The 25,942-nt window shown below is 45.6% G+C and overlaps 1 protein-coding gene across 1 annotated transcript; it reads right to left on the bottom strand.

The window, feature by feature from the left end:
• Positions 1-11,877: 11,877 nt before the first annotated feature.
• On the bottom strand, positions 11,878-22,009 carry LOC149856329 (E3 ubiquitin/ISG15 ligase TRIM25-like). Its single transcript, XM_090020617.1, has 6 exons — positions 21,061-22,009; positions 19,730-19,825; positions 19,022-19,255; positions 18,894-18,916; positions 17,478-17,620; positions 11,878-13,557 (listed from the first exon to the last, which is right to left on the bottom strand). Exons 1-6 carry the CDS (start codon positions 21,712-21,714, stop codon positions 13,382-13,384), a joined length of 1,326 nt encoding a protein of 441 aa, XP_089876743.1. The 5' UTR covers positions 21,715-22,009; the 3' UTR covers positions 11,878-13,381.
• Positions 22,010-25,942: the final 3,933 nt, after the last annotated feature.

The following is a 25,942-nucleotide window of genomic DNA, read 5'->3' as shown; positions in this document are numbered from 1 at the left end:
TGGAAATAACTCAAGTCACTAGACAAATCACAGAATTATAGAAGTCATGTCGGAAGGGACCTTGTAGATCTTCAAGTCCGACCCCCTGCCCTGGGCAGGAGAAAAACTGGGCTCAAATGATCCCAGCTAGGTAGGCATCAAGCCTCCTCTTAAAGACCCCCAGGGTAGGAGCCAGCACCACTTCCCTTGGAAGGTGGTTCCAGATCCTAGCCGCCCTGACCGTGAAGTAGTTCTTGCAGATGTCTGATCTAAACCTCCTCTCCAACAACTTGTGGCCGTTATTCCTTGTCATGCCAGGGGGCACTAGGGGAAACAAGGTCTCTCCCAAACCCTTCTGGTCCCCCCTAGTGAGTTTATAGACGGCCACCAGGTCCCCCCTCAGCCTTCTCTTGTGAAGGCTGAACAGGTTCAGGGCCCGGAGTCTCTCATTGTAGGGTCTGCCCTGTTGTCCCCGGATCATGCGAGTAGCCCTCCTCTGGACCCTCTCAATGCTGTCCACATCCCTCCTGAAGTGCGGCACCCAGAACTGGACACAGTACTCCAACTGCGGCCTGACCAGCACCGCATAGAGGGGGAGGATCACCTCCTTGGCCCTACCTGAGATGCACCTGTGGATGCACGACAAGGTGTGGTTAGCCCTGCCAACCGTGACCTCGCATTGTTGGCCCATGTTTATCTTGGAGTCAATAATGCCTCCAAGATCCCTTTCTGCCACCGTGCTCTCAACAAGGGAGTTTCCCATCTTACAAGTGTGCTGCTGGTTTCTACTGCCCAAGTGCAGCACCTACAGCACCTTTGGTTCATTCCATGTTTGTGTTTTACTAGAGGATGACAAACCAGCTAGTCCTAGTGCAACCTGCACACTCACTCTCAGATAGTTGTAGTCAAGACATTATAGAGCCATAGACCTGATCTGAAAACGTGCAGCTAGCAGAGCAGGAAAGCATTTAATCAGAGCAGGACTGAAATGGCACAGAGGGGCTTTTTGCTACGCTTCTGCACATGGGGAAATTTTAGACTGGTCAGAGGCTTCTGGAATTGTGGCCTCCAAATATAACTGTTTGATTCTTAAAGGAAAGTCTGTTTCTGGGCTGTACACTGATATTTAAACAGCAGTTGTTATCTAAATCAGCCCCAACGTGCCCAAGTAATAGAGGGCATATTGTTTCCCCCTGTACAGGTGCCTTTTACCACCTTCTGTACAGACACAGGGGCAGCATGAATTAGTCTCCACTATCATTCCCCTGCTATCCATCTACCTCAGTTTACATCAGCTGAAGGCCAAGTCCAAATATTGCCAAATGCAACCTTGAAGTGGAAAATCTTAATGCATTGTTTCCTAACCTATTGTTTCTTTTCCATGCTTACAAGCTCAGATACTAAACAGCTAAAACAGAGTGGGATGTTAATATGAAATGTATTTAATTTTTCTTCTTTAGCTGAGGTTTATCTGCGTTTCTGAAGTAAGAAACAAGAGGCAGCCCTCCTCATCTCAAGCAAACAGGTGACTTTCACTGCTTTAAGTTCATGCCTTTGCTCTCCAGGCTTGTGTTATGGTTGGGGAGGATGGTAGGTGGTATGCAGGGACTTGGCAGCCTAGGGTCTTTATTTTTCTGTTTAAAAGAAATGCATATGGCTCTTAGAGTATGCCCATTTAGCTGCATGTAAGTGCTTTTACAAATAACAAATCAATCATTTATATGGAAATGAAGAATGTCCCAAAAGGGAACAGAATAGAGCTGCACTGTGAGAAAAATATAGTGGAGTTTTACCACATATCTGACCAGAAAACATTCAAGCCTTTAAGGGTGGCAAATTACCCAGTATTAGGAATGGCTCTCTGACTGGTCTGTAGCTATGGAATTAAAGACTGGGACTGGAGTCTGCCTAAGTGCTAGTGGTTCCTATTTGATATCCTTTGATGGGATAAACTGGATAAGGGCATAAACAGGTGATGATCAAGCTTTGCACTGGGTTTTCAAACTATTTTCTTCGTGATATGCCAAACTGTATGTCATCACGTTATACAGCTTCCTTCATCTACTGCAGTTATCCATAAACAAACATGCTCTACTGTATATTTACTCAATGAAATGAACCACTACTGCATTGACTGTATCTATTTTAATCATTTATTTGATTACCCTAAAACACACATTAAAACACACATTAAATGGAAGTCATCAGCTTACAAGCATACACCTACTGTCTAGTCAAATCAATCATTAGTGACTTGAATATTATTTAAACACTATCAAACAAGTAATCCCACATATTTGAGTAGAAGGGAGAGGCCAAATAACATGGATTTTTTGCTGCATTCATGTTGATTCTTAGCATTTGTTTTTGAAAGTATTATGAGCTGCAAGAAACGTATCTGGCTGTGGGCAACTGGGGAGAGTGGAGTATTGTAGAAGATGCACACAATGAGTATATCTTTTTGAAAACACTAAACTTAACTTCTTTGTTTGTTTTTTCTGACTTTCTCAGGTCTCTGTTACTTCTGGAAATATGTGGACCAACCTCTAGCATGGTCATCCTTTCACTCACCTCATCTTTTCCCTTGATTTTACACTCTAGAAATACAAAAGATGGAGAAGATTCACAAAAATAAATTGAATTATTATAGAATATTAGTAACATCTCTCATTAACCACTCAGAAGTTCAAATTTTGCAGATTTATTTCTGCTTCTTCATTTGCAAATGGGTCTTTTCTATATGGAATATTTAGTTTGATACCTATAGAAAACTCCTAAACACACTGAACACTAATATTAAACTAAGCTTACTTTTAATGCAGTTACTTAGAAAAGAATATGTTGGTAATGTGTTCGGCCAATAAACAGGATATAGACAAATTAGTACCTTAAAGAACTATGATAAAACCACATGAAACATTTATCACTACTTCTAGGGTTGGACTGATGTTAGAATCATAGAATCAATGAGTCGGAAGGGACCTAGACAGATCATCTAGTCCAACCCCCTGCCATGGGCAGGAAGGAGCACTGGGGGTGGCAGGGGTCATAAGGCCCCAGCCAGGTGCCTATCCAGTCTCCTCTTGAAGATCTCCAGGGAAGGTGAGAGCACCACCTCTCTGGGAAGCCTATTCCAGGCTCTGGCCACTCTTACAGTGAAGTAGTTCTTCCTAATATCTAACCTAAACCTCAGCTTGTGGCCATTGTTCCTGGTGACTCCAAGGGGGGCCCTGGTGAACAGACTTTCCCCGAGTCCCTGCTGCTGGCCCCTAATAAAGTTGTAGGCAGCCACAAGATCCCCCCTCAGTCTTCTCTTGCGGAGTCTGAAGAGATTCAGGTCCCTCAGCCTCTCCTCACAGGGCTGGCCGAAGAGGCCCCCAACCATGCGAGTGGCCTCCTCTGGACCCTCTCCAGGTTCTCCATGTCCTTCTTGAAGTGCGGCGCCCAGAACTGGATCAGGACTCCAGCTGCAGCCTGACCAGCGCCGCGTAGAGGGGGAGCAAGACCTCTCTGGACCTGTGAGTGGTGCCTCTGTTGATGCATGACAGGGTGCGGTTGGCTCTGCCTATTGCTTCGTCGCATTGGCGACTCATATTCATCCTGGAGTCAATCCTGACTACAAGATCCCTCTCTGCCTCTGTGCTGCCGAGAGGGTCAGCCCCTAACCTATAACCATAATGCTGGTTCCCTCTCCCCAGGTGCAGCACCCTGCACTTGTCCTTGTTGAACCGCATCCTGTTCAGATCCGCCCACTTCTCTAACCTATCCAGGTCTGCCTGGATGCAGTCCCTGCCTGCTGGTGTATTCACTTTACCCCCCAGCTTGGTGTCATCAGTGAACTTGAACAGGGTGCTCTCCACACCCTCGTCCAGGTCGCTAATGAAGATGTTGAACAGCACCGGCCCAAGGACCGAGCCCTGGAGGACTCCACTGCCCACACCCTCCCAGGTCAACATTGACCTGTCCACCACCACCCTCTGGGTGCGCCCCTGGAGCCAGTTTGCCACCCATGTGACTGTGCATTCGTCAATGCCGCAATCCCTCAGCTTGCCTACCAGAATCGGGGGGGACACTGTGTCGAAGGCCTTCTGGAAGTCCAAGAAGACGACATCAACTTCCTCCTTCCCATCTAAGCTCTTTGTTACCTGGTCATAGAAAGAGACCAGGTTAGTCAGGCAGGATCGGCCTTGCACGAACCCATGCTGTTTAGCCCTCAACATCACTTCCCCTGCAGGGCTCTCACAAAAGTGGCCCTTGATAATTTTTTCAAAGACCTTCCCTAGGACAGAAGTGAGGCTGACTGGCCTGTAGTTCTTTCCTCCCCTTCTTGAAAATAGAGACCACATTGGCCCTTTTCCAGTCCTCAGGGACTTGGCCCAAGCACCAGGAGTCCTCGAACAGCTGTGCCAATGGCTCTATGATGACACCAGCCAATTCCCTCAGCACCCACAGATGAAGGTCATCCGGGCCCGCTGACTTGGACACATCTAAGCCCTCCAGGTAATCCTTAACTAGGTCTGAACTAACAGTTGGGAGACTCACATCCTTCCTGCGCCTCTCTATGCTATCACCTGAGAGCACCCCCTTGTCAGCAGACAGGAACACGGAGGCAAAGAACTTGTTGAAGAGTTCAGCCTTCCCTCGTGCGCCTGTCACCAACTGCCCTGCCCTGCCCTGCCCTGCCTCGTAGGGGTCCAGTGTTACCCCAAGACTTCTTCTTGCTACCTATATACTTGAAGAAGGACTTTTTGTTATCCTTAATCCCAGAAGCTAATCTAAGCTCTAGTGCTGCTTTTGCCTTCCTTAGCAAATCCCTACAAGCTTGGGTCAGGGAGGTGTACTCCTCCTTTGTCCCTGCCCCCTACTTCCACCACCAGTATGCTTTTTTCCTTGCCCTCAGGCCAGCCTGGATATCTGCGCTCAGCCATGAAGGTTTCTTGGACCCTTTTCCTGCCTTCCTGCGCAGAGGAATTGTGTCCTGCTGCGCCCCAAGGATAGCCTCCTTGAGGAATGACCACCTTTCCTGGACCCCCATACTAGCTACCCCCTGGGCTCCGAGTGCCTCCCTGACTACTGCCCTGAGCACATCAAAGTTGGCTTTCCTAAAGTCAAGCATTTGCACTGTGCTAGTTACCCTCCACACCTTTCTCTGAAGAGCAAACTGGATCATTTCATGATCGCTGTCCCCTAGCCTCCCTTGTACTAGTACCTCCCCCACCAGGTCATCCCCAGAGGCTAACACCAGATCCAGTATGGCATTTTCTCTAGTGGGGACGTGTACCTCCTGCACAAGGTGTAGGTCCTGTATGCATATCAGGAACCTTTGTGAGTGGCTAGACCTGGCCGACTGCTCCTCCCAGTTGATGTCAGGGTAATTCATACCCCCATGACCACAACATCCTTTGCACGCACGGCCTCCCCAAGCTGCCTGGAAAATTTCAGATCCAGCTCTTCCTCCTGATGTGGTGGCCTATAGTAAACCCCTACCACCAGATCCCTCTCCCCCCGCTCTCCTTAAAGTTTGACCCACAGGGTCTCAGTTAAGCCTTTCTCTGGTCCCATTTGGAAGGTAGAACTGGTATACTGTTCCCTAACATAGAGTGCTAACCCCTCCACACCTTTTTTCCCCTTCGTATCTCTTCTAAACAACCTATAGCCCTCTATGTCTACTGCCCAGTCAAAAGTTTCATCCCACCATGTCTCCACTAGGCCAACCAGGTTGATTTTACTACTTGCAAGCAGGAGAGCGAGTAGAAAGCTTCATATTGTTCAAGCGCTTTGTGTAATTAAGAAATTCCTCACAATACCTGCACTTGCTGCTTGACCTTCTCAGTCTATTTCCATGAAAATGGAAGATATGGGAAGGGGTCCAAAACAAACAAACATTAGATGGTAAAACAAATGTATCAAGAAATAAGATTCACTTTGGACTAGATTGTGATTTCTACTGCAGTTAAATTTTACCACCATTCTGCTGAGTAGAGCTACTCAAAATCTTCCCATCCCATCAAAAATTTCTGACTGAATATAAGCTCTTTGTCCCATAAATAAACATTTTTGTAAAAAAAAAAATTGTTTTGAAATCTTCTGGGCTTTTGATGATCGATTGTTTGAAAATCAGAAAACACGCAGAAAAATCCTAAGTATGTATTTTTTCTTTTTCATGGAAAAGACTTGCTGTTTTCCAGCTAGTTACATGGTAGGGGTATTGAACCATTAACGACTGAAAGGGGATGCTATCAACAGAGTTTGTATCTCCTGTAGAATACAGGTCTTTCTTGGAACTTTCCATTCACAAAGATTGACCCGGCTACATTTGTAAGCTCTGACAAAGTCCATGGGCCTAAGGTAGATTTACTAGAGCTGTATGATATAATGTGCTACTGAGATCTTCAGAGAGAGATTCTTCATCTCTCTGGACTGGGTAGGATATAAACCATAGGAATGGAGAAGAACAATGTTGTTGTTGTCGTTGTTGGGTTTTTTAGCACTTACCATCAAAAGAGTGCTTTGTGTTGCTCTATGTGGAAAGAGACAACATGAATATCAGAGCTGGGTATTTGTTGAGTAAATTAATAGTTTTTCCTGCTCTATGTGGAAAGAGACAACATGAATATCAGAGCTGGGTATTTGTTGAGTAAATTAACAGACACAAGCTTGCAGATCCTTGTTTTGTAAAGAAGCATCAATTCCTAAAACCTGTTCTAGACCTTGCTGATGCCAGTGGAATGACCTGACTGGATTAACCTGATTTTTAGAATTAAGTAACCAGGGTAAAGTATTTTGAATTCAAACTTTACTTCTCACAACTACTCAGTGGGTGCATCTACACATGTGCTTTAATGCTCATTAGCCTATCTTAATGCACATTAACACATCACTAAAAAATGTGCTTTTTAGTTTATGTGCATTAAAATAAGATAATTCTTATTTCCTAGTACCTCACAATGAAGAGCACTTTAACACATGCTCTGAGGGTGGGGGAGGCTCCAAGAGCCACTTTAATTAAAGTGCTGCCACATCTCCTACATCAGTGTCCCCATGTTTTAAAAATGATGGCAGAGGCACTTGAATAAAGCTCATTCAAGCATCCCCACCATCATTATTAAGTGTGGAGATTCTGATACGAGATGCGAGAGGCTGCTGGAGTGCCACAATTGCCCTGCTCCACCAGACTCAATTAATTGGGGCTGCTCTGACATGCTGGAATTCCAGCACGTTAGAGCAGCCTCAGCATTCATGTATAGCTGCCCAGAGGTGCTAGATTTAATGTGCATTAACTAAAGCACATTAATGCACATGTAGCTGCAACCAGTGATATTAATTCAAATGTGTTATTTGGTTAGGCAATTCTGGTGGGTAAACCTGTTTCCTATCCCTTGAGTAAATCAAAGGGACACAGGTCCACACAAAGCAAATCCATTTCCAAATATGAACAAGGTTTGTGCAGAAATGTATGCAACATCAGGCTAGCTCTAGTGATGAATCAGGATTAAGTGAGAGAAAACTCCATCCTGTAAGGATGTTAGGTGGTCTTTAAATGAACATCTATCAGATCATGGAAACCACAGAAGCTGGTTAGAGGTATTTCAAGCAAGTATTTTAAAAGCAAAGAAAAAAATAGCTTTACCTGGTCCACTGCTTTTGGTTAATGATTTCACCTAAAAAAGATAAAGAAAATATCTCACAAGGATGGAGATGTATTGAAAATAGTACAGCCTTTTGCAATTTGTTGCTGAAGGACCTTGATGCCTTCTTTTCAGGTCCAGGTAGGGCTAGAGAGCAAATGAAATGAGAAGTCCACTAGGCCTGTGCGACTAGGCAGGTATGCGATGCAATCGATACGATGCGATCGATGCGATGCAATTGATCGATGCGATAAATGTGACCGATTGATGCGATCAATGCCATGCGGTGTGGTGAGGTGCAATCAATGTGATGCGCTCCATGCGATTGATCGATGCAATTGATGAGATCGATGCGATCTATCAATTGATGCGATCGAGGCAAGATTGATTCGATGGATCAATGTGAGCGATGGATGCGATGGATGGATCAATGCGACAGATCGATGTGGCTGATCGATGCAATCAATGGATGCAATGCAACCGATGCGATCAATGTGATGCGATTGATGCGATCCATCAATGTGGTGCGAATGCAATGCAATGTGATGGATCAATGTGATGCGATGCGATCGATGCTATGTGATCAATCGATGCGATCGATGCGATTGGATGCGGTCAATGCAGTTGATCGATGCGATCGATGCGATGTATCAATGCAATAGATGTGATCGATGCGATGGATCAATGCGATAGATGCGATGGACCGCTGCGATGGATCAATGCAATCGATGGATGCGATTGATGGATGCAATTAATCGATGGATGCGATTGATCGAGGCGATAGTTGGATGCGATTAATCGATCGGTGTAATTGATGGATGCGATTGATGGATGCGATTAATCTATCAATGAGATTAATCGATCGATGCAATTGATGGATGCGATTGATGGATGCGATTAATCTATCAATGAGATTAATCGATCGATGCAATTGATGGATGCGATTAATCGATCGATGCGATTGATCGGTGCGCTTAATTGATCGATGCGATTGATTGATTGATGTGATTGATGGATACGATTGAGTGAAGCAATTAATCGATGGATGCAATTGATCAAGGCAACCGATGCATGTGATCAATGGATGCGATGGATGCAATTGATCGATGCGATGGACACGATGGATGCAGTCGATCGATGTGGTCAATGCGGTCGATTGATGCGGTCAACGTGATAGATCAATGCGATGGATCGATGCGATCAATCAGTGCGATTAATCGATGGGATTAATCGATCGATGTGCTTGATCGAGGCGATTGAGGTGAGATCGATGCGATGGATTGATGCAAGCGATGGATGTGATCGATGCGATGGACCTATCAATGCGATGGACAGATCGATGTGATGTGATGGATGCTTGATGCGATGGATGCAATGTGATCAATCGATGCAATGGAAGTGTTGGATGCGATAAATCGATGCGATGGATGCAATCGATCGAGGCAATTAATCAAGGGATGCGATTAATCAAGGGATGCGATTAATCGATGCGATGGATCGATGCTATCGATTGATGTGGTGGATCAATGCGATAGATTGATGCGATGGATCGATGCGATCGGTGTGATCGATTGGTGCATTTGAAAGATGCGATTAATCGATCAATACAATTGAATGATGTGATTAATCAATCGGTGCGATCGATGGGTAAAATTAATTGATCGCATTGATTGCATCCATTGATTGCATCGCATCAATCACATCAATCATCGATCGCATTGATCACATCGCATCGATCTGTCCATCACATCGATCTATACATCGCATTGATCGGTCCATCGTATCGATTGATCGCATCCATCACTTGCATCAATCCATCAATTAAATTGATCCATCGCATCGATCGCCTCGATCAAGTGCATCAATCGATTAATTGCATCGATTAATCGCATCCATCGATTAATCGCATCCATCGATCCATCGCACTGATTGATTAATCGTATCTATCCATCACATCGATCCATCGAACACAGTTTGGAGTTAGACCAGAAAATCTCTTGTGGTAAGTTGCTGACACACATCTTGCATCCACACAACTGTAGAAGAGACTTGTGGCTGTTGGTAAACTGCTGAGTACAGTAAGGGTGCTCAACCGCCAACCCATGGGTCCACAGAGCCATAGCATCTGGCCCACAGGACTCTACACGGGTCAGGAAATTTGGTGGCTGGGAAGCAATTGACATCACCACATGTCCTCCGTTGCCAAATTTTCAAGCCCCATGTAGCTGGATTGGGGCCTGGCCTGGGCTGCTGGTGTGAAGCTGGATCCGGGTCTCCATACCCCCTCCCGCAGCAGCTGGATTGGGCTCAGGCAACCCCCTGTGTGGCTGGATGAGGCAGGCCACTGCCTCCCACCCTTGCAAGGCCAGAACCAACCTGGGCTGTTGCTGCGCCCCATGCACTCCACAGAACAGGCCCTTGCTATGCCAGCTCTGCATGTCAGATCCAGACCACCAGCTAGATCTGGCTTACAAAGGGACCTGGCACTGCCAATCTGACCCACGACCCACTGTACTAGAGCATGTGGAAATATCACATGAAAGTTTGTAGGCCCCTCTAGCCATGGGCACAGCATACTACATTGGAGAAACCACACATAGCCACCCAGGGGAGCAGTATGTAGGTAGGTAAGTATGCTAGGCCTGGTACATTTAGGGAACACATGTTGGAGCATATTTGGTAAACATGGGTTTTTGGAGCCCTACTGTGCCTGTGTCATTCTTTCATGTTATTTTGTTGTATAACAGTGCAAAAGGCAAAGCAGAGGCACTTTCTTCTACAGCTAAACAAGGAACTTTACGAGCATACACAAACCAGCATTATGTATAATGCTGCTCAGTCACTCAGCAGCTGAAAAGTATGTCTGTGTGATAAAAGAGCTTGCTGAAGGCTCTATGAAGATTAGACGAAGTGTTTTTTTTTGTATTTGTTTAGATATTAAGCTATAAGTTGTTGCTAAAAGCCTAATGATAGTTTAGGATGTAGTGAGGTTTTGTATAAAGTAAGGCCTAGTAAATGTAGCAAAGCCCAGAAGTAGTAAGGCCCTGTGGCGCAGTTAAAATTACTTTATCAAAAGAATGCAAGGCTTGTACTGCTATTGATCAGACTAAGGACAGTTGAAGAAAAAGGAATCTAAGTGGTTGTATGTTATCAGTGTCCTTCAGAAGTTATAAATTAGCTGAAATATTTGGAAACCATTCAGAAGGAAGATGCAGCTCTGTGAAAAGGATTAGTTAGCTGTTGCCTGGATCAGTAGGCCTGTGGACCTCGAGGAGCCCAAGAACTGCATTCCAGGGTCCTTCCCGGTACCCCTGAGACAGCATTGTTTGGGGACATCTAACCTCGCTGAACTTTGTGGAAAGAGAAGCTTGCTGTGTATCAAGCATCAGAGGGACTGCCAATAAGTTGCCGACGTGAATTGCTTTTGTCTGTCATCATTTGTCTTATTATTACTCATAGCTGTGTTTTTCTTAAGTCAATAAATCTTTCTTACCTTTCTACCCCCAACCACACTCTCAATTGAAACACTCCACAGGCAGCTGGGACACTCCCCCTCCTTACTAACTACAGAACTTCTACCTTGGAGCTCCTGAGGCCCTGACCTGCCTGGTGTCCTACTTCCCCTTTAAAATACAGTGCACCTCTCCTTATGGGGGACGAAGGGCAGGGGTACAACCTAATCTCCAATTTCTGATCCCCTGGAATTTGGGTAGGAAAGACAGCACAGGCTTGAACTGTGGAGCCTCCTGCCAGACAGGGTTCTCCCTTCAAGGAATTCTGGGGCCAAGGATAGTCAAGATGTATGTTGCATCATCAGAACCATGTGCAAGTAGGGGTGGACCAGGTGACAGGGATAGAGAGTTGGCATACAGCCCTGTAGAAATTTTGCTGGCTTTCTACAGGTCCCCCAGCTCACAAGACTGTGGATCAGTCATTCTGGCCAGCCTACAATGCAGCAACCCCCCACAGATGAGTTTAAATGAACTTGACGGGGATCTGTCTCCTAAGGCCTTTCCTACAAATTCAGTGAGGAAGGGACCCATCCAGTCCCCAAGTCAGCATATGATGAGACTATGGTTGTTCCTTCCTTTATTATTGCCTTTGCTGGGAATATTAGTGCATATTTTGGTGGGGGGTGGGGGTCTAGTACTGTATGAACCTGTTGCCTCTTGTGCTGAATCTGAAATGCAATTAAATAATTAGAACCAATCCTTCTCCACCACCATGACACACACCCTTTCCCAGTAAAGCCTAAAAGCAGTAACTGTTCATATCCAGAAGTTGTGGGCTAGGCCAAGTAACAAAAAGAGATACAGCTCAGACAAAAGACAGCCACTCTACCAAGGCTTTGGATACACATGCAATGTTTTTATTTAGAAAAAGCCCTTTACAAGAGTAGATGAATTTCCCTCTTAATTCAGAGCTTCAAACAGAGGAAAAATGGAGCTGAGGTGACCCAAGGCTGCACAGAGGGAGTGTGGGTCAGAGAAAGTTTCTCTCGTTCCAATCTTGAGCCATACTCTCTCTGGCTTCCCGGTCTCTCTCTGGCTCTAATCACTAGCCATACTGGACAAGGCTCTATGCTGACTATTTTAGGAGGTGCAACACAGGGGCATGAGGCCAAGGATGGAGGCTGGTAAGGCAGAGGCAAAGATGGCTTTCTGCTATTTTATGTCTGCTTGTTCTGCAGGGAAGAAGCTGCATAGACAACACAGTGTCTTTGTAAACTCACAGCGCCTGCAAATATATTTTGTTATAAGATACTCAATCAGCACAGCCTCATATGCCATCAAACAAACATATACATACAGTAAAAGTTTCCTTGGAGATTATCTTTTTTTTTAAATCACAGGATAAGTTATCAAGGCTCTTGTCTATTCTTTTCTGTATACTAAGGACAGGGGATATAATTGGGATGTTGTTGATGTCCAGGGAATCTGAGAGAACCAGGATGTGTTTACCAATATCTTTTTATAGAACCAGCTATATATGTAGGAGAAGATGTAGGTAAACTTCCAGGCACAAAATGCCATTCTTCAGATCATCTCCCAAGGAAATTTATGCCTGAAAGTTTGGCTAGCATGGTCTCCCAGCTATAAAGCTGTCTCAATAAAAGATCCCACCAAACAAATCCTTGTTCTCAAAGACAGGCCTGTTCAATGACTGCAGATCTATTTCTGTGATATACATCTCCTGTCATATTGTGCTTTCCTTTTCAGTCTGACAGTTGCAATATTTGTTCCTCCCTCCAGGTCCTGGGACAACTCCGCTGCAGGCTCACCCTGGTGCCTACACAGCCTCCAATACAGGTCCAAACCCCAACTGCTGCTTAAAACATTTCAAATTAGCTTCAACCTTCTGCACATCACTGTTGTTGCTCTATACGCGACTGAAATTCAACAATATAATAATCTCATTTCTCTTACCACTTCTATCACTACAAGAGTGTCAGGGAGCCTTGAAGAAGGCAAAAGCCAGCATAGAAAGGAGATTTCAAATAAAAACACTGAGTGTTTATAAGTGTAGGATCCTTTTCAGGAGGCACGTGGTCAGACGCATAAAATGACATCATGTTTTTTTCACAATCTAGCTCAACCCTCACAACTCTTACAACTTTTTCCCATTCCCGCTTTATACACTGTACCATTTTCAAAAACACTGAGCCAGTTGCCTTCTTTTTGCAAGTAGTAGTTATACATGTTAGTTTTATTCCTCAGAGAGGAGCAGGTAGTGACTCCAAGGCTCCAGCAAACTCCAGATGAGGCGTCCACTTCCTAGAAATGCCAGCCTGCAGAAAACGTCTGTGAACCCAGTGGATTTGGGAAAAAGTTGCTGGGTGAATGAAATGGCCCCAAACTGTTGTTGATAGGAATACTGAATGTTTGAAGATTATTTGTAATCATGAGATTTGGATTGTTATATTCAGTTTGAAAGGTCAGGTGGTTGTGATCTTAAAAAGAAGAAAAACATTGGACACTGTTATTGTGACTTCAGCTGTGGCTATGCTAAAGCATCATTTGAAAGTTGAATCCCCTTAGGGACATGAAACCCCCTTCAACCTCACTGTGCACTGTTAAAAAACTGTGTTAATATATGCATCTTCTACACCAGGGGTGGGCAGTTATTTGGGCTGAAGGGCTACTCAGGGAGTTTTAGTGAGCTGTTGCAGGTGGGAAAGGGGAGGGGGGGGGATGGGAAGGTGCAAATAAGCCTGCCTGGCCCCAGGCTTGTCTGCCCTACACCCACTGTTGGGGGCACCAGACAGAGCAGGCCAGGTCTTTGTGGAGACTGACCCCTGCATGGAGGGCATGCCTGGCTTAGCAGATGGGATGGGGCCGTGGGCAGGTGGGGTGTGGCATCCAGGAGTGGGACAGGTGGGCAGGGCCAGGGCCAGACTAACAGAGTAGTGACAGTGTGGGGCTGGGGTTGGGGCTGAGGCATAGCCACGATTCTCTCCCTGCACATCCCTGTGACAGGCACTGGTTCTGCAGGCAGCAACCAAGCCCTGCCTCTCTGCTGAACCAGCACCCATCACAGGGACATGCAGGAAACAAATTGCAGCTGTGCCCCAGGCCTGACCTCACACCAACCCACACCTGGTTCGTGCTATGGTTTCTTGTGGCCAGGCATCACAGGGCAGCACTGACAGATCATGACTCACCTGATCCAGAAAGGGGGCTGAGCACGTGCCCACGACCTGGCCCCTGTTGCCCCCACCCCAGCAGAAGTGCATGGCAGCAGCCCTAGTATGGCATGGCTGCAGAGTGGAGCAGCTCAACAGCACAGGGCCACCTAACTGAGTCACAATCTGTTGGGGCCACCCTGTGCCGCCAGGATGCAAACAGCCACGGCGTAAACCAGGTGCAGTGCAGGGAGCTGCAGGGCCAAGGCAGAGCTGTGATCTGCTCCCTGCATGTCCCTGCAACAGGTGCCCATGTCCACCCCCTGCCCGTGGAACCAGCGCCTGTTGCACGGGTTTGCTGGGAAAAGATCATGCCTCTGCCCCAGTCCCAGCCCCACACTGTCACTGCCCCATGATCCCAGCCCCACCCACCTGTCCCACTCCCAGACACCGCTCCCAACCGCTCGTGGCTTCATTGCATCTGCCCAGCCAAGCACACCCTGCCCACAGGGATCGTGGGATGGTGTCCACGCAGACCTCACCTGCCTGCTCTATCCAGTGCCCCTGCTGGTGGGTGCATGGCAGACAGGCCGGGGTGTGGGTGCCTGGGCAGTGGAGGTGGCAGTGGAGACAATGGCAGTGGCAGCTAGGCAGAGCAAGCTGCCACTGCAGGGGCTGCTGGGAAGCCGAGTCCAGCCACCACCTTGCCAGGTGCCCAGGGAGAGTAGGATTGGCTGCAAGGATTGGCTCATGCTGTCCCCTTGAACCTGGGTTGGTGGGAGGACCAAGGACCCACCACAGGCCGGATAAAATCCCTTGGCAGGTCCGATCCAGCCCACAGGTCATATTCTGCCCACCCCTGTTCTATACTCACCTCACCAAATCCTCTGCACATCTCAGGGGTACATACCCTGCTTTGGAAAATACCATGCAGTGGGCTCTATTTATGTGTCTCACTGATAAGCATGTACAAAGCTAGTCCTAATTTGTTACTTATTGCTTTCTTTGTAACGAACTCTGATTATCTGTATATTGAGTGCATAAATCATTTAATGCATATAATCTTGCAGGCCCACTCTGTACTTTGCAATATAATTATGCTCTGTCTGAAGTAGACGGATAAGGCACCTCAATTTCAAGGCTGGTTTAGAGGCATAAGGCATTCTTGGAGAGATAATAACCAGCTTCCATGAGGAGTGGAAAGCTGGGCACAGCCTGCTGCTGCAGTTAACAGACACTGCTAACACTGGACTCCAATAAATGCATGTTCAGGGTCAAGTGAACAGCCTTTTATCAGTCCTGAAGCTATGCATGGACATGGAGTTTACTCTAAAAAGTATTTAGGATTTTTTTAAAATTAAATTAAACAAAAAACTGGCCAGAATTTGATATTATAATTCATTTTAAATACTTCAGAAAATAAAAACTAAGTGTACAACCTGAACTGAGCAAATAGTAAAATTTAGATACTTGTGTGAACACTCAATACTTCCTACAGAACATGAAGCACGGTTCTGGATTATTAGTACTTTATGCAGAACAAATCAGTTGGTTTGGGTTGATATGTATCCCAAACTTGACTGTTTGGGCAAGTTACACATTTCACTTTGTGTCGTCCTTTTCTGCCCGCATAGAAATAACAAAATGGGAGATCTCTTCCCATGTAAATCTTTAAGGTAGAGGCACTTCTCATTTTATACTGAAATAGTTCATTTTAATATCCATATATTTGCCTACAAAAGGAGTATCAAATTCATCCAGCCCCATGGCCTGGATCTGGATGTTATATGGCCCTCAGGGCTGAAGATTTGGTGGTAGCAGTGTTAATTGCCATGGTTTCTGGAGCCGTGGCAGCCACCGCTCCTCCCACAGCCACATTTCTGGCCCCAAGGGGACCCTACAAGCCAGATGACATGATGCTGCACTCTGGATCTGGTACTCAGGACTCCCCATGGGGCCAGGAATTTGGCCCCATGGGGAAAAGAAAATGCAGCCGCTGCTTATTTTGCTGTGGCTCTGTGAGGAGCCCCATGGGCAGGCTGACACAGCTTCATCCGTGGCCTGCAGCGCATTTGAGCCAGTCCTTTTTGGAGCACTGGGTATGTTAGTGTAGCCGTGCCTGGTTATGTTCTGATAGCTTTATAAATTCCTTCTCTGCACCACCTCATTAGTATGCATGTGCAGAAATCTGGGGGCTACTTGTACCTCTTTTTACTGTCTGTGGATAAAGTGTGCAAATGTAAGGGTCATGTGCATCAGAACTGTGTGTCCACAGGCCTTCCCTTCCAAATTGTTATAGGCATAAGTGTTAAAAAAGAAAGTTGGCAAAGATCACTGAGGGGTCACTGCTTGCTGAGCTATGTGGAGGTCTGCAGTGGCTCACAGATCCCCAGTGAAGGAAACATGTGCAAGTAGTAGGAGAGGCTCTGGCTGAGAGTTATCCATTGGGTGGTGTCTGAGGTTATCAGTCTTCAAAGGGAAAATGCTCTTGGGCATAAATCCCTATAGAAGAGTCAGGTAAAAACCCATCACCCCTAGTACTGAAGAGCTGAAAGTCTTAAGCCTGTTGATCAAGGTCTAGAAAAGCTGGGGTTGCATAAGCAACCTGGCCATGAATGGTGATCCGCAGTGCTAAAACAATATTGACTTTTGATATCAGTAAGGGACAATGATCTCCAGTGGTGGCAATCCTGGCAGTGGTGAGGATCCGCTGCAGAGTGGTGGTTAATTCCAGTGCAGTTAACGCTACTCACTACTTGCCACAGAGCCTCTGGATGGCAGCCCTGGACGATCCTCCCTTCCCAGACTGGGCTAGGTAGTAGCTCCCCTGGGTTGGGTCGGCAATACTAGTGAGAGACTTAACAGATAAGGTTTTCTGTAATGTTGTGTGTTTGTCCCCTTTTCCCCCTTAATTAACCCTGTTCTAACTGACTATTGCTTGCAAGTGGAGAAGTTTGTTCACTCAGGATTACCCATTTAAGATCTAGTTATTGAAGTTTCTGGGTGTGGGCTTAAGCCAAAATAGAAAGTTTATGTAAATCCCCTACATTTGAACCCAGCACTTGTTACTGCTGCTCAGTGCCCAACATAAAGGTTACATTAGTAAATGTAAGTTAGCAAATCAGATTCCATATAGGTCTCTCTTCCTGGATGTAACTGCAGTCCTTTCAAAACAAGATGTCATTTTGTTGACAAAAAACTAATGGTTGATTACCTCTTTCGGTCACCAAATCAAACGATTTACTTACCATATGACACTTGCATCCATGTGTGTACATCTGAGATGAATTGCTGCGACTTCTTTAGAATATTCTCCACTGTTAAGCAATCCAGTTGTACAACGGGTGCCAGCATTTTCATGTCATCTACATTTAAATCCTGTTGCTTTAACCTAGAACACTCAGAAGAATCACTTACACAGCAAATGTCAAGTGATAGCAGTACAAGCCATGCAGGTCACGCTCACAGGAAATCCATAAAACTTATTCTTTACTTGATTTTTATGTTAAAAGGATCAAAATCTAAGTTTTATCCTGCTTTCCATTTGGTTCCCTCCACAATCTTATCCAGGACATTGACCCTTCTTTTTGGCCAACATGGGTTGGTCCTCCTCTCTTGAGAAGCCAGACATTCCTCCTGTATGCCTGGGATTAAGAATCACTTATGAGCAAGGGGAGCACGTCTCCACCAAATTTACTATATCAGAGACTGCTCCCCTGAAAAACTCCTTGTTCCTCAAGCACAGAATATACTGTTTCCATAGCGACCCCCAACCCTTACAAGCAACAGATCAAAATCCAGTGCAACATGTGGCAGGGCACACGTGGATGCCATAAAAGCACTGGACCAGAAACTGAAGACAAACTTCTCCTGTTCAGTTTAAAGAAACCTTCCTGACATTCACCTGCCATAGGAGGCGAACCACCATAACTTCTGCAGCAGCAGAGTAACAAAGGGATTTCAGCAATCAAAGATGTCTTTAAAAATATGTATGTGACCTTATTAGAGGACTGGCTGAAGGGGGTTTGTTATAAAAATGTCTAATCAACCATGTATTGTGTGCCTTGAGATGGAAACTGAGATGACAACCTAGTCCACCCATACTGTATTACTTCCAGTTCACTTTGCTACCCAGGAACCTCTATAAAGCTAAGCTAAATATGCAGGGTGGATATCATGAGAACTCTCTTAATCATGAGATTGGTTAGATGCTGGAAAAGTCTCCCCAGAGAAGCAGAAAACCTCCCAAGATATATAATCAAGAACAGTCCTGCACAAAGGGGCAGGGGAGCCATGCACAGTTCAACAAGGGGGAGAACACAAAGACTCCCAAGTCCTAGCTACCTTGTTCAGATACAAAGAAATCTGGAAGTCAGTCAGTCCAGGACTGCTCATTGGATGGGATGAAAAGGGCAGATGCCAAAGATGCTGAAAATGAGGCAGCTTCAGAAGCCACACGCCTGTACGGTTAATATTTTAGGTATGGTGATTCCTGGCTTATTGCAATTAACTTTGTATCTAATAAAAGTTTCATTCAACCTGAGCAGCCCTGACAGCAACTAGTATCTGTATGTTTGCAAATGGATAAAAAACAGTGATCCTGCATTTGTGCTGACACACTGATAATTCAAAAGCAACAATGTAATATTTGCTTAGGACCTTACCTGTCTTGCGCCACTTTAAATGTCTAAGGGGAAAAAAAAGATTTTAACAACAGAGTTATTGTAATGCAGGGAAAAAGCCAACTCTACGAATGCTAGCAGTTCAGCCAAAGCAACAGGCTGTTAGTTACCTTGAAAAAGAAGAAAGCATCTCTTTGTCTTTTCGAAGCCTCCAGCTCCTGAAGAATCTTACCAGCCTCATCTCTCTTCAGTTCAGTTGCTTGTTTCTGTTTCTGAATTTCAGAAAGCTGCTCCTCTGTACTAGATCTGATGGCTTCCAGGATCTCCTCCTGCTTCTGATCCACCTGAGAACGGATCTCTTTGAAGAGCTTCAATAGCTGATCCCTGAGCATCTTCTCATCAGTCTTTAAGGAAACAGAACAAAATAAGCTCTTGGCAGTTGCAGTTTCAAATATTCAACACAGTTAACTAAACGAGCACTCACCCAAAGAACAGAGCCTGAACAGTGATATGATTTTTGCCAGGCTAGATGTATTAACCTGTTCAATTCATTTTCTAGTGGGCTAGTAACTTTTATCACAAGACCAGCTGCAGGGGCACCTTTGTTATTCAGCTGGAAGCAGAGAAGTCAAGGAAAGTGGCTAGACCCCACTTCCTATTTAGAGAGAATTTCACCAGGTTGTGATTGCAAGACATTGGCAAAACTATGTAACAAAAGCTACTACATGCTGCCTTCGCCCATGTTGAATGTGCTCTGTGGAGAAGGGACTTTGATGCCAAGAGTTGTCAGGCTGGCACCTTTCACTACAGCGACAGTGTTGCTTATTTATTTCCTGGAAAGGCACAAACCCTGTAGCAGCCTGTACCCAGGGACATACCTTGACTTTTTCTTCATTTTCCAGCAGATTTTCTAAGCTTTTGTTCAATTCACTTTCACTAGTCTGCAGCTCTTTCACAGTTTGGTGGAGAACGCCCTAGTTGGAATAAACATGTCAGAGAGATCTGAACAGAATGTGCATACATGCGAAAGGGGCAATGATGTTATGAGACCAATTAACTCAAAGCCTTGAACTATTATCACCATGCAACTTTACAGATTTGGGACTGGCTAAATAGCAAATACTGTAAGAATTTTACCCCTAGAGAAATTACTTTCCTTTGGCTTTTGTAGTTAGCAGCTCTGGAAATCATCAAAGTCATTTCCAGATTGTCACTAGACACACGCACACAATTTAGTCCCTCTTATGAACCCATTTCTTTTCTTTTACCCCCTGCCATCTAAGCTTTTTTTAATGCATTTCAGACACTGTTTTTCCTATAGCTTTGAGACTGCAGTACAGCTGCAATAGTCAGGAAGTCCACAGGCCTCAGATAGTGTCATGCTGTTGTTTGTCTTGGTTCCTAGGGGCTCTGGATGGGTTAGGACCCCATTATTCCAGACACTGTACAATGCTGCCCAAGGAGCTTTTAAGAGAAAATGAATTAGTTTCCCACAGATGATAAATTTTAATAAACCGAAGGGTTTAGAATAAACAAAAAATAAGTCGGGCCTGAAAAATGCCAGTAGAGAATACAGTCAATTTTTTTTGTAGCACTCTTTACCCTTAAGTGAGAAAAACAAGATAGACGGAGAGCTCCCCAACTGTGAGAACAGAGAACTGATATGAGATTGCCTGAGGAACAAGTAAGATGCAAGGTCTAAGACCTCAGAGACGCAGAACTTTATTATATAGTTTTGAAAAGTGGTATGTTACAGTGGAAGATGTATTTGCAAACTGCTGAGCTGTTCTGGGGTTACAGCTAATTTAGGCTGTAAAGTGATTGAATGTGATGGGTTGTGCAGCTTAAGTCCTGGCAGTAAAGTAGTATAGAAAGGGTTGCTATTCAGTGCCTGTGCTGTATACTGACACTGAATATCTGAGGTGGCAAAGTCAGGTAGTGAACCCAGCTCCCAAGTCATAGCCTTACATGAGACCATCCTTCCTACAGTCACTGCAGCCACTCAAACCTCCAACAGCCAGCATTCAAAATGGAGATACTTCCCTCACCTGGGAAAAACAGAGAGCTCCCTCCACCTGAACCCCAGGCCTCTCCACCCTCCTGGACTTCACTGAAAGTCCCAAGATGCAGGAACCAAGTCCACAAAAAAATGGATCACATACATCTATTTGCCCTAAAAAACCCCACTGTCCCTAAATTTGCTCCTTACCAGTTCTTTGTCCCAAGCCTCCTTCAGTGTGATGATATTGTGGCCCTTGTGGGAGCCTGCGATGTAACACAATACACAGATACAGGCCAGGTCATCCACGCAGTAGCACTCCACCAGCTTGCTGTGCTCCGAGCACCTCCTCTCCTCCAGGGACTTGCCAGCGCTGGGCTCCACCAGGACATGGTTCCTCTGGGTGGCCCTGGCATTGTGTTTGCTCAGGTGGGCTTGGCACAGAGACGCTTCGCAGTTCAGACAGGTCTTCACTGCATGCTGAGATTGCTCCAGGCAGAACTCACAAACGATTGTCTCATCTTCCTGAGGAGTGTCTCCTCCTCCTATTTCCTCAGGCTGTGGTGCCTCTTCCTCCTGGCTAGTACCCTTCTTCTTGGGAGCACCCAGTAACTTCCCCACGATGCTGCGGAGCTGGAAGTTTGTCTGCAGCCCCGGCGAGGGCTCCAGCTGGACCTGACACAGCGGGCAGTGGCAGGAGCCTTTCTGGGATTGCTGAGTGCTCAGGGCTTTCTGGACACAGTCCTTGCAGAAGCTGTGACCACAGCTCAGGGACACGGGGTTCCTGTAGACATCCAGGCATATGGGACACAGGAGTTCCTCTTCTAGACTAGAAGCTGTTCCCAGTTCTGATGCGTCTGCCATGGCTTCAGGAGTCAATGCCAGAAGCCTCAGAGAAGCAGCTGAAAAGGAGACTGAAGGACTGGCTGCCTGATGGAGGGAGAAGGAGATCAATGAGCAACACTACACACTTCGCCAGAGGAGGAGAAATCTCCACCCCCAGCCCTAACTGGTCCCAGGCATCTCCCCAGAGAAATGAGAAAGAGTTTAGTTTCGATTCTCTTCCCTGATGCTGTAGTTGGCACATCACGTGGTGACTGTTTCAGCCAGTCATCCAGCTTCTTCTGCTCTGCTGCTTAATAATCTCTGTAGTTTCTGCAGCCTTTTCTTGTGCCTCTCCTGAGAGTTGCAGACAAACCTCTCTTTGCTTCCCAGATCAAATCTCTTTGGAGCTGGAACCACACAACACAGTTTTGCTTTCTTCTCCTAGAGGGCTCCCTCTGCCACTCCCAGATGTACGGGAAATGCAGTAATTTAAACATTGACTTTAAGGGCAATAGTTTAAAGCAGAAGGGCTTTCTAAAGCAACCACACCCGGCTGGATTTTTTAGGACAGTCCTGTATTTCAGGCTGGTTCATGCTGTCCCCAAAGGACGCCTTGAAGTGGGACTTTCACTCCAAAACCTGAGAAGTAGGTCTTGTCTTGGCACCAGGCAGTTCTTGTTCAGGGCTGGGGTTTGCAGCCTGAGGGATGTCACAGGACCAGGGAGCTGACCTAGCCACTCTCATTCCTGGGCTGCTACTACCTGTCTGTGGACCACCACTATCAGGGCTCCCACGAGCTGCTGTGAAACACTGGAGGCCTGCCCCAGCATCTCACTTCTGTGGCAGTTTTAGTACAGCTCAAACTTTGCTGCCCTTTGTGGGGCTGAACACAAATTATTTATATGGTTTCTGTACATCAAGAGGGGTCTGAAAGATGCTTTTTCATATGTTCATATCCTTCTCCTCCCACCCCCAGTACAACTCAAAATAATTACAGACCATGATTAAATATGCCTTTCAGCAAAAAACAAAAAATAACTCCTGCAAGGGAAGGAAAGGATTACATCTTTCTTGCGGAGCAGGGCAAACACCCCAGCTGCTGGTCCTCAGGCCAGAGACGGCAGAAAGACCAGGCTGGCTGGGTTCATTAGCTACTTTCTCCAAGCAGCTGGAAGAGGTTTTGCTCAGGGGAGTTCAGTTTTCACCTAAGTCTCTGGTCAGATTCTCCTGAAAGTTTGGGAGTGGGGAAAGGGAAGGAGGAGAGAGAAAAAGCCCTTCTCTTCCCAAGGTGGATGTTGCAGAACTGATCTCTTGTGGTGTTTTTTTTCAGCCTGTGCCTTCTTTGCCTACACAAAGTCCCCTTGGGCTGGGCTTTTTGCTCTCGGTATACTGGGCTGGGGAGCAGGAAGCTCAAATCCAAGGCATTTCTCTAGTAGCAGCTCCCTTTTTGTAGGGATTGCTTTTTGCTCCCTGCCCCCATAATATTTACAAGGTATTAAAGAAGCAGGCAGGTGATACTAAACTAGGAGTTGCAAGCATTCATGAGAATAGGGGAAAAACACTAGTGGAGACAGAGAAGTGAGGAACAGGTGGCAAAGAGTAGGTCTCAGCTTGTGGGGGAAAAGTTGAAGAACGAGTTTATTTAAAAAACATAAATCAGAGCCCAGCTGTGAGGTGGGAGGAAGAAGCAGCAATAATGTCAAGAGAGATAAAGAGCTAGTAACAAGCTATAATTAAATCTGCTGCAGAAAAAGGTCACTGCAATTTTGGGATGCATGTGCAGGGATGCTATGCTATGAAGCAAAGTGGGAGGGCAGCAGTGTTTGGGCTACAAAAGCCCCAGGAGCAGCACTTTCTGTTCTCAGCATTTCAGTACCTGAAACAAGGACAAAATGAAGAGCGCAGAGTAGAGCAGTGCAAACTGGAGGGATGTCTAGGGAGATCCAAGGGGATAGCTTTGCTGAGCCATATGTGTAGGTGAATGAGGAGAGAAACTCCTGAAAGATGGAAATGCTAATGAGAGGATAACTGATCCTATGAAGGTATAAAAAATGAGGAGAAATAGCATTAAACTGGGGAGGGGGGGAAGTATTTATTGGGCTCATTTTCTGACAAGGCAAACACCACAGCTGCTAATCCTCATTGCAACCATTACTGAAAAATCAGCCTAGTGGGGGTTTTTGCTGCCTTTCTCTAGGACATTTTTCTGAGGGGTATATTCAAGGGAGTCCACTGCTTGCTTGCTTCAGTGCGTAGATGCTCCTGGAAGTTTTGAGAAAGGTGGGGGAAGCCTCTCGTGTGAGACATCTGAAGTTAAATTGAGCAAAAAACCTAGAAATCGTACATGAAGGTGTCATGCCTTTAAGGACAGTGAAGTGAACGAGGTGACTGTCTATATATCTTACTTGTACCCTGTACCTGTGAGTCATAACATAATTATTACAGCCCCTTTCTAAGTTACTCTTTCCTGAATAGCCTCCAGTATCTCCATTGTTTTTTGTGGGAAATTTGTCATATTCCAGGTTCAGTTGTCCCAAGTGAATGCAGATCTCTAGCTGCGTGCTTCTCTGATGCTATGAGGGAGGGGGGACCATGTCTCCCCTGAGGGGGACAGGATTAGCCAGAATCTGTCTCTTGAAACTCTTTCCCGTGGAACTTGGGGGTTTTTGTGGGAAAAGCGTTTGTTTTCTTTGGAGAACTTTGATTTATTTTTCAATGCCCAGATCTCAACATCTAAAATGTTTGGTTTAAATGTTATTATATTTTTTTTGCAAATCCCTCAAAATCCCTGGTTACGGCTGCTGCTTCCTGCTTTCCTGGGTCCTAAAATTTTAGCAAATCAGCATTAGTTTTACCAGTTAAGATCTAGAGTCAGTGACTAGGATTGCCAACCCTCCTAGATTGATGTTGATTCCCGTAGACTCCCTGCCAATTTCCTGGTGACTATTGAAAGCAATCCTGGAGATTTTTAATAGGATATTTTAAGAAAATGAAATTAATGGCATTACATCATGTTGGGGGGGAAAATCTCCCAGAATAGCTTCAGCCAGTCAGCAACCCTGTCAGTGACCAGAAAAGCCTGTAAAATCCCTGGAAAGGATCTCTTTCCTACACAGGCAATATTTGTTGCAAGTATATATCATTTGATTTCATTCTTTTTTTAGCCTTTCAAACCAATCTAGCAGGATGGTTTTACGGAGAGTTCATAACCAGCTTGCAACCTGTTATGTGTCCCAGGGCTGCTTTTGATTTGAATGCTTTTTTAGTATCTTCTGTATGCTGAGTAGTGAGACTTCAAATTATCTTCCATCCTCTCCAAAGAATGCATTCCCTTTTCTTATTCCCTCCCCTCCTGGTCCCCCAGGGCTGCTTTCTAATGTTTGTGGTTTCTCTCAGTTCACCGTCATCTGCCAGTGTAATCACTCTTCTGTAAGTGCATAATTCCAGGTTACTATCAAATATGAGTGAAGCCATGTCCACCACCTGCAGACCTTCACTGCTTACGTCCTTCAAGCCAGATAACAGTGTTGTTCATCATCACTGCTATTTATTTACAATCTCATTGCCCACAATCAGTCACCACATCAGAATTTTCCATCCACAGAGGCTTCACTTAAAACACTGGAAGCAATAGCATCATACCATGCTGAGAATATACATTACAGCTGACAGCTCAGGTCATGAAAACTAGGAGTCTTCCGGTGCAAACACCTGGGCTAGACATTACACATAAACCGGTTTAAGTGATCAGAAACTAGCTTAAACCTGTAACAGAGCAGATGTTCAGTGCACAGAAACCAGTTTGAAAATGGCTGAAACCGGTTTAAGATAAACCTGGTTGAATGTAGTATCAGACTTAACTGAATTGGGTCAAACCAGTTTATGCAATGTCTGTCCCAGACCCCTTGCTGGTTTAAGTTAAACCAGACTCCCCCAGCATGCTCTTTGGGCTGGGCAGGGCTTTCTGCTCCACTGTAGGGCTGGACCCTCCCCTCTGCTTCCTGGCTGGAGCTTTGGCAGGGACTGTAGATATCTGCCTGGCTTCCCCCTGTTCCCCGCCCCTCTACTTTACACAAATATCTCTCAGCATTAGCTAGCATACCACATGATACAGTCTGTGGTGTGGGAAACGAGTTCCTTCCTTGGAAAAGCTATTTAAGAAGAGCTTGGAATAATGGAGAGAGGCTTTGTTTTCTGATGGTGTATGTGGCAGGGCACTATGTGTGCCTGCCACTTTAAGGCCCTGGAGCTGGCAGCCTCTATGTGC

Source organism: Crocodylus siamensis, chromosome 10 (assembly GCF_052110815.1).
Source record: "Crocodylus siamensis isolate JL-2025a chromosome 10, ASM5211081v1, whole genome shotgun sequence".
Classification (NCBI taxonomy): Eukaryota; Metazoa; Chordata; order Crocodylia; family Crocodylidae; genus Crocodylus; species Crocodylus siamensis.
This window is presented reverse-complemented; position numbering and strand designations above follow the sequence as displayed.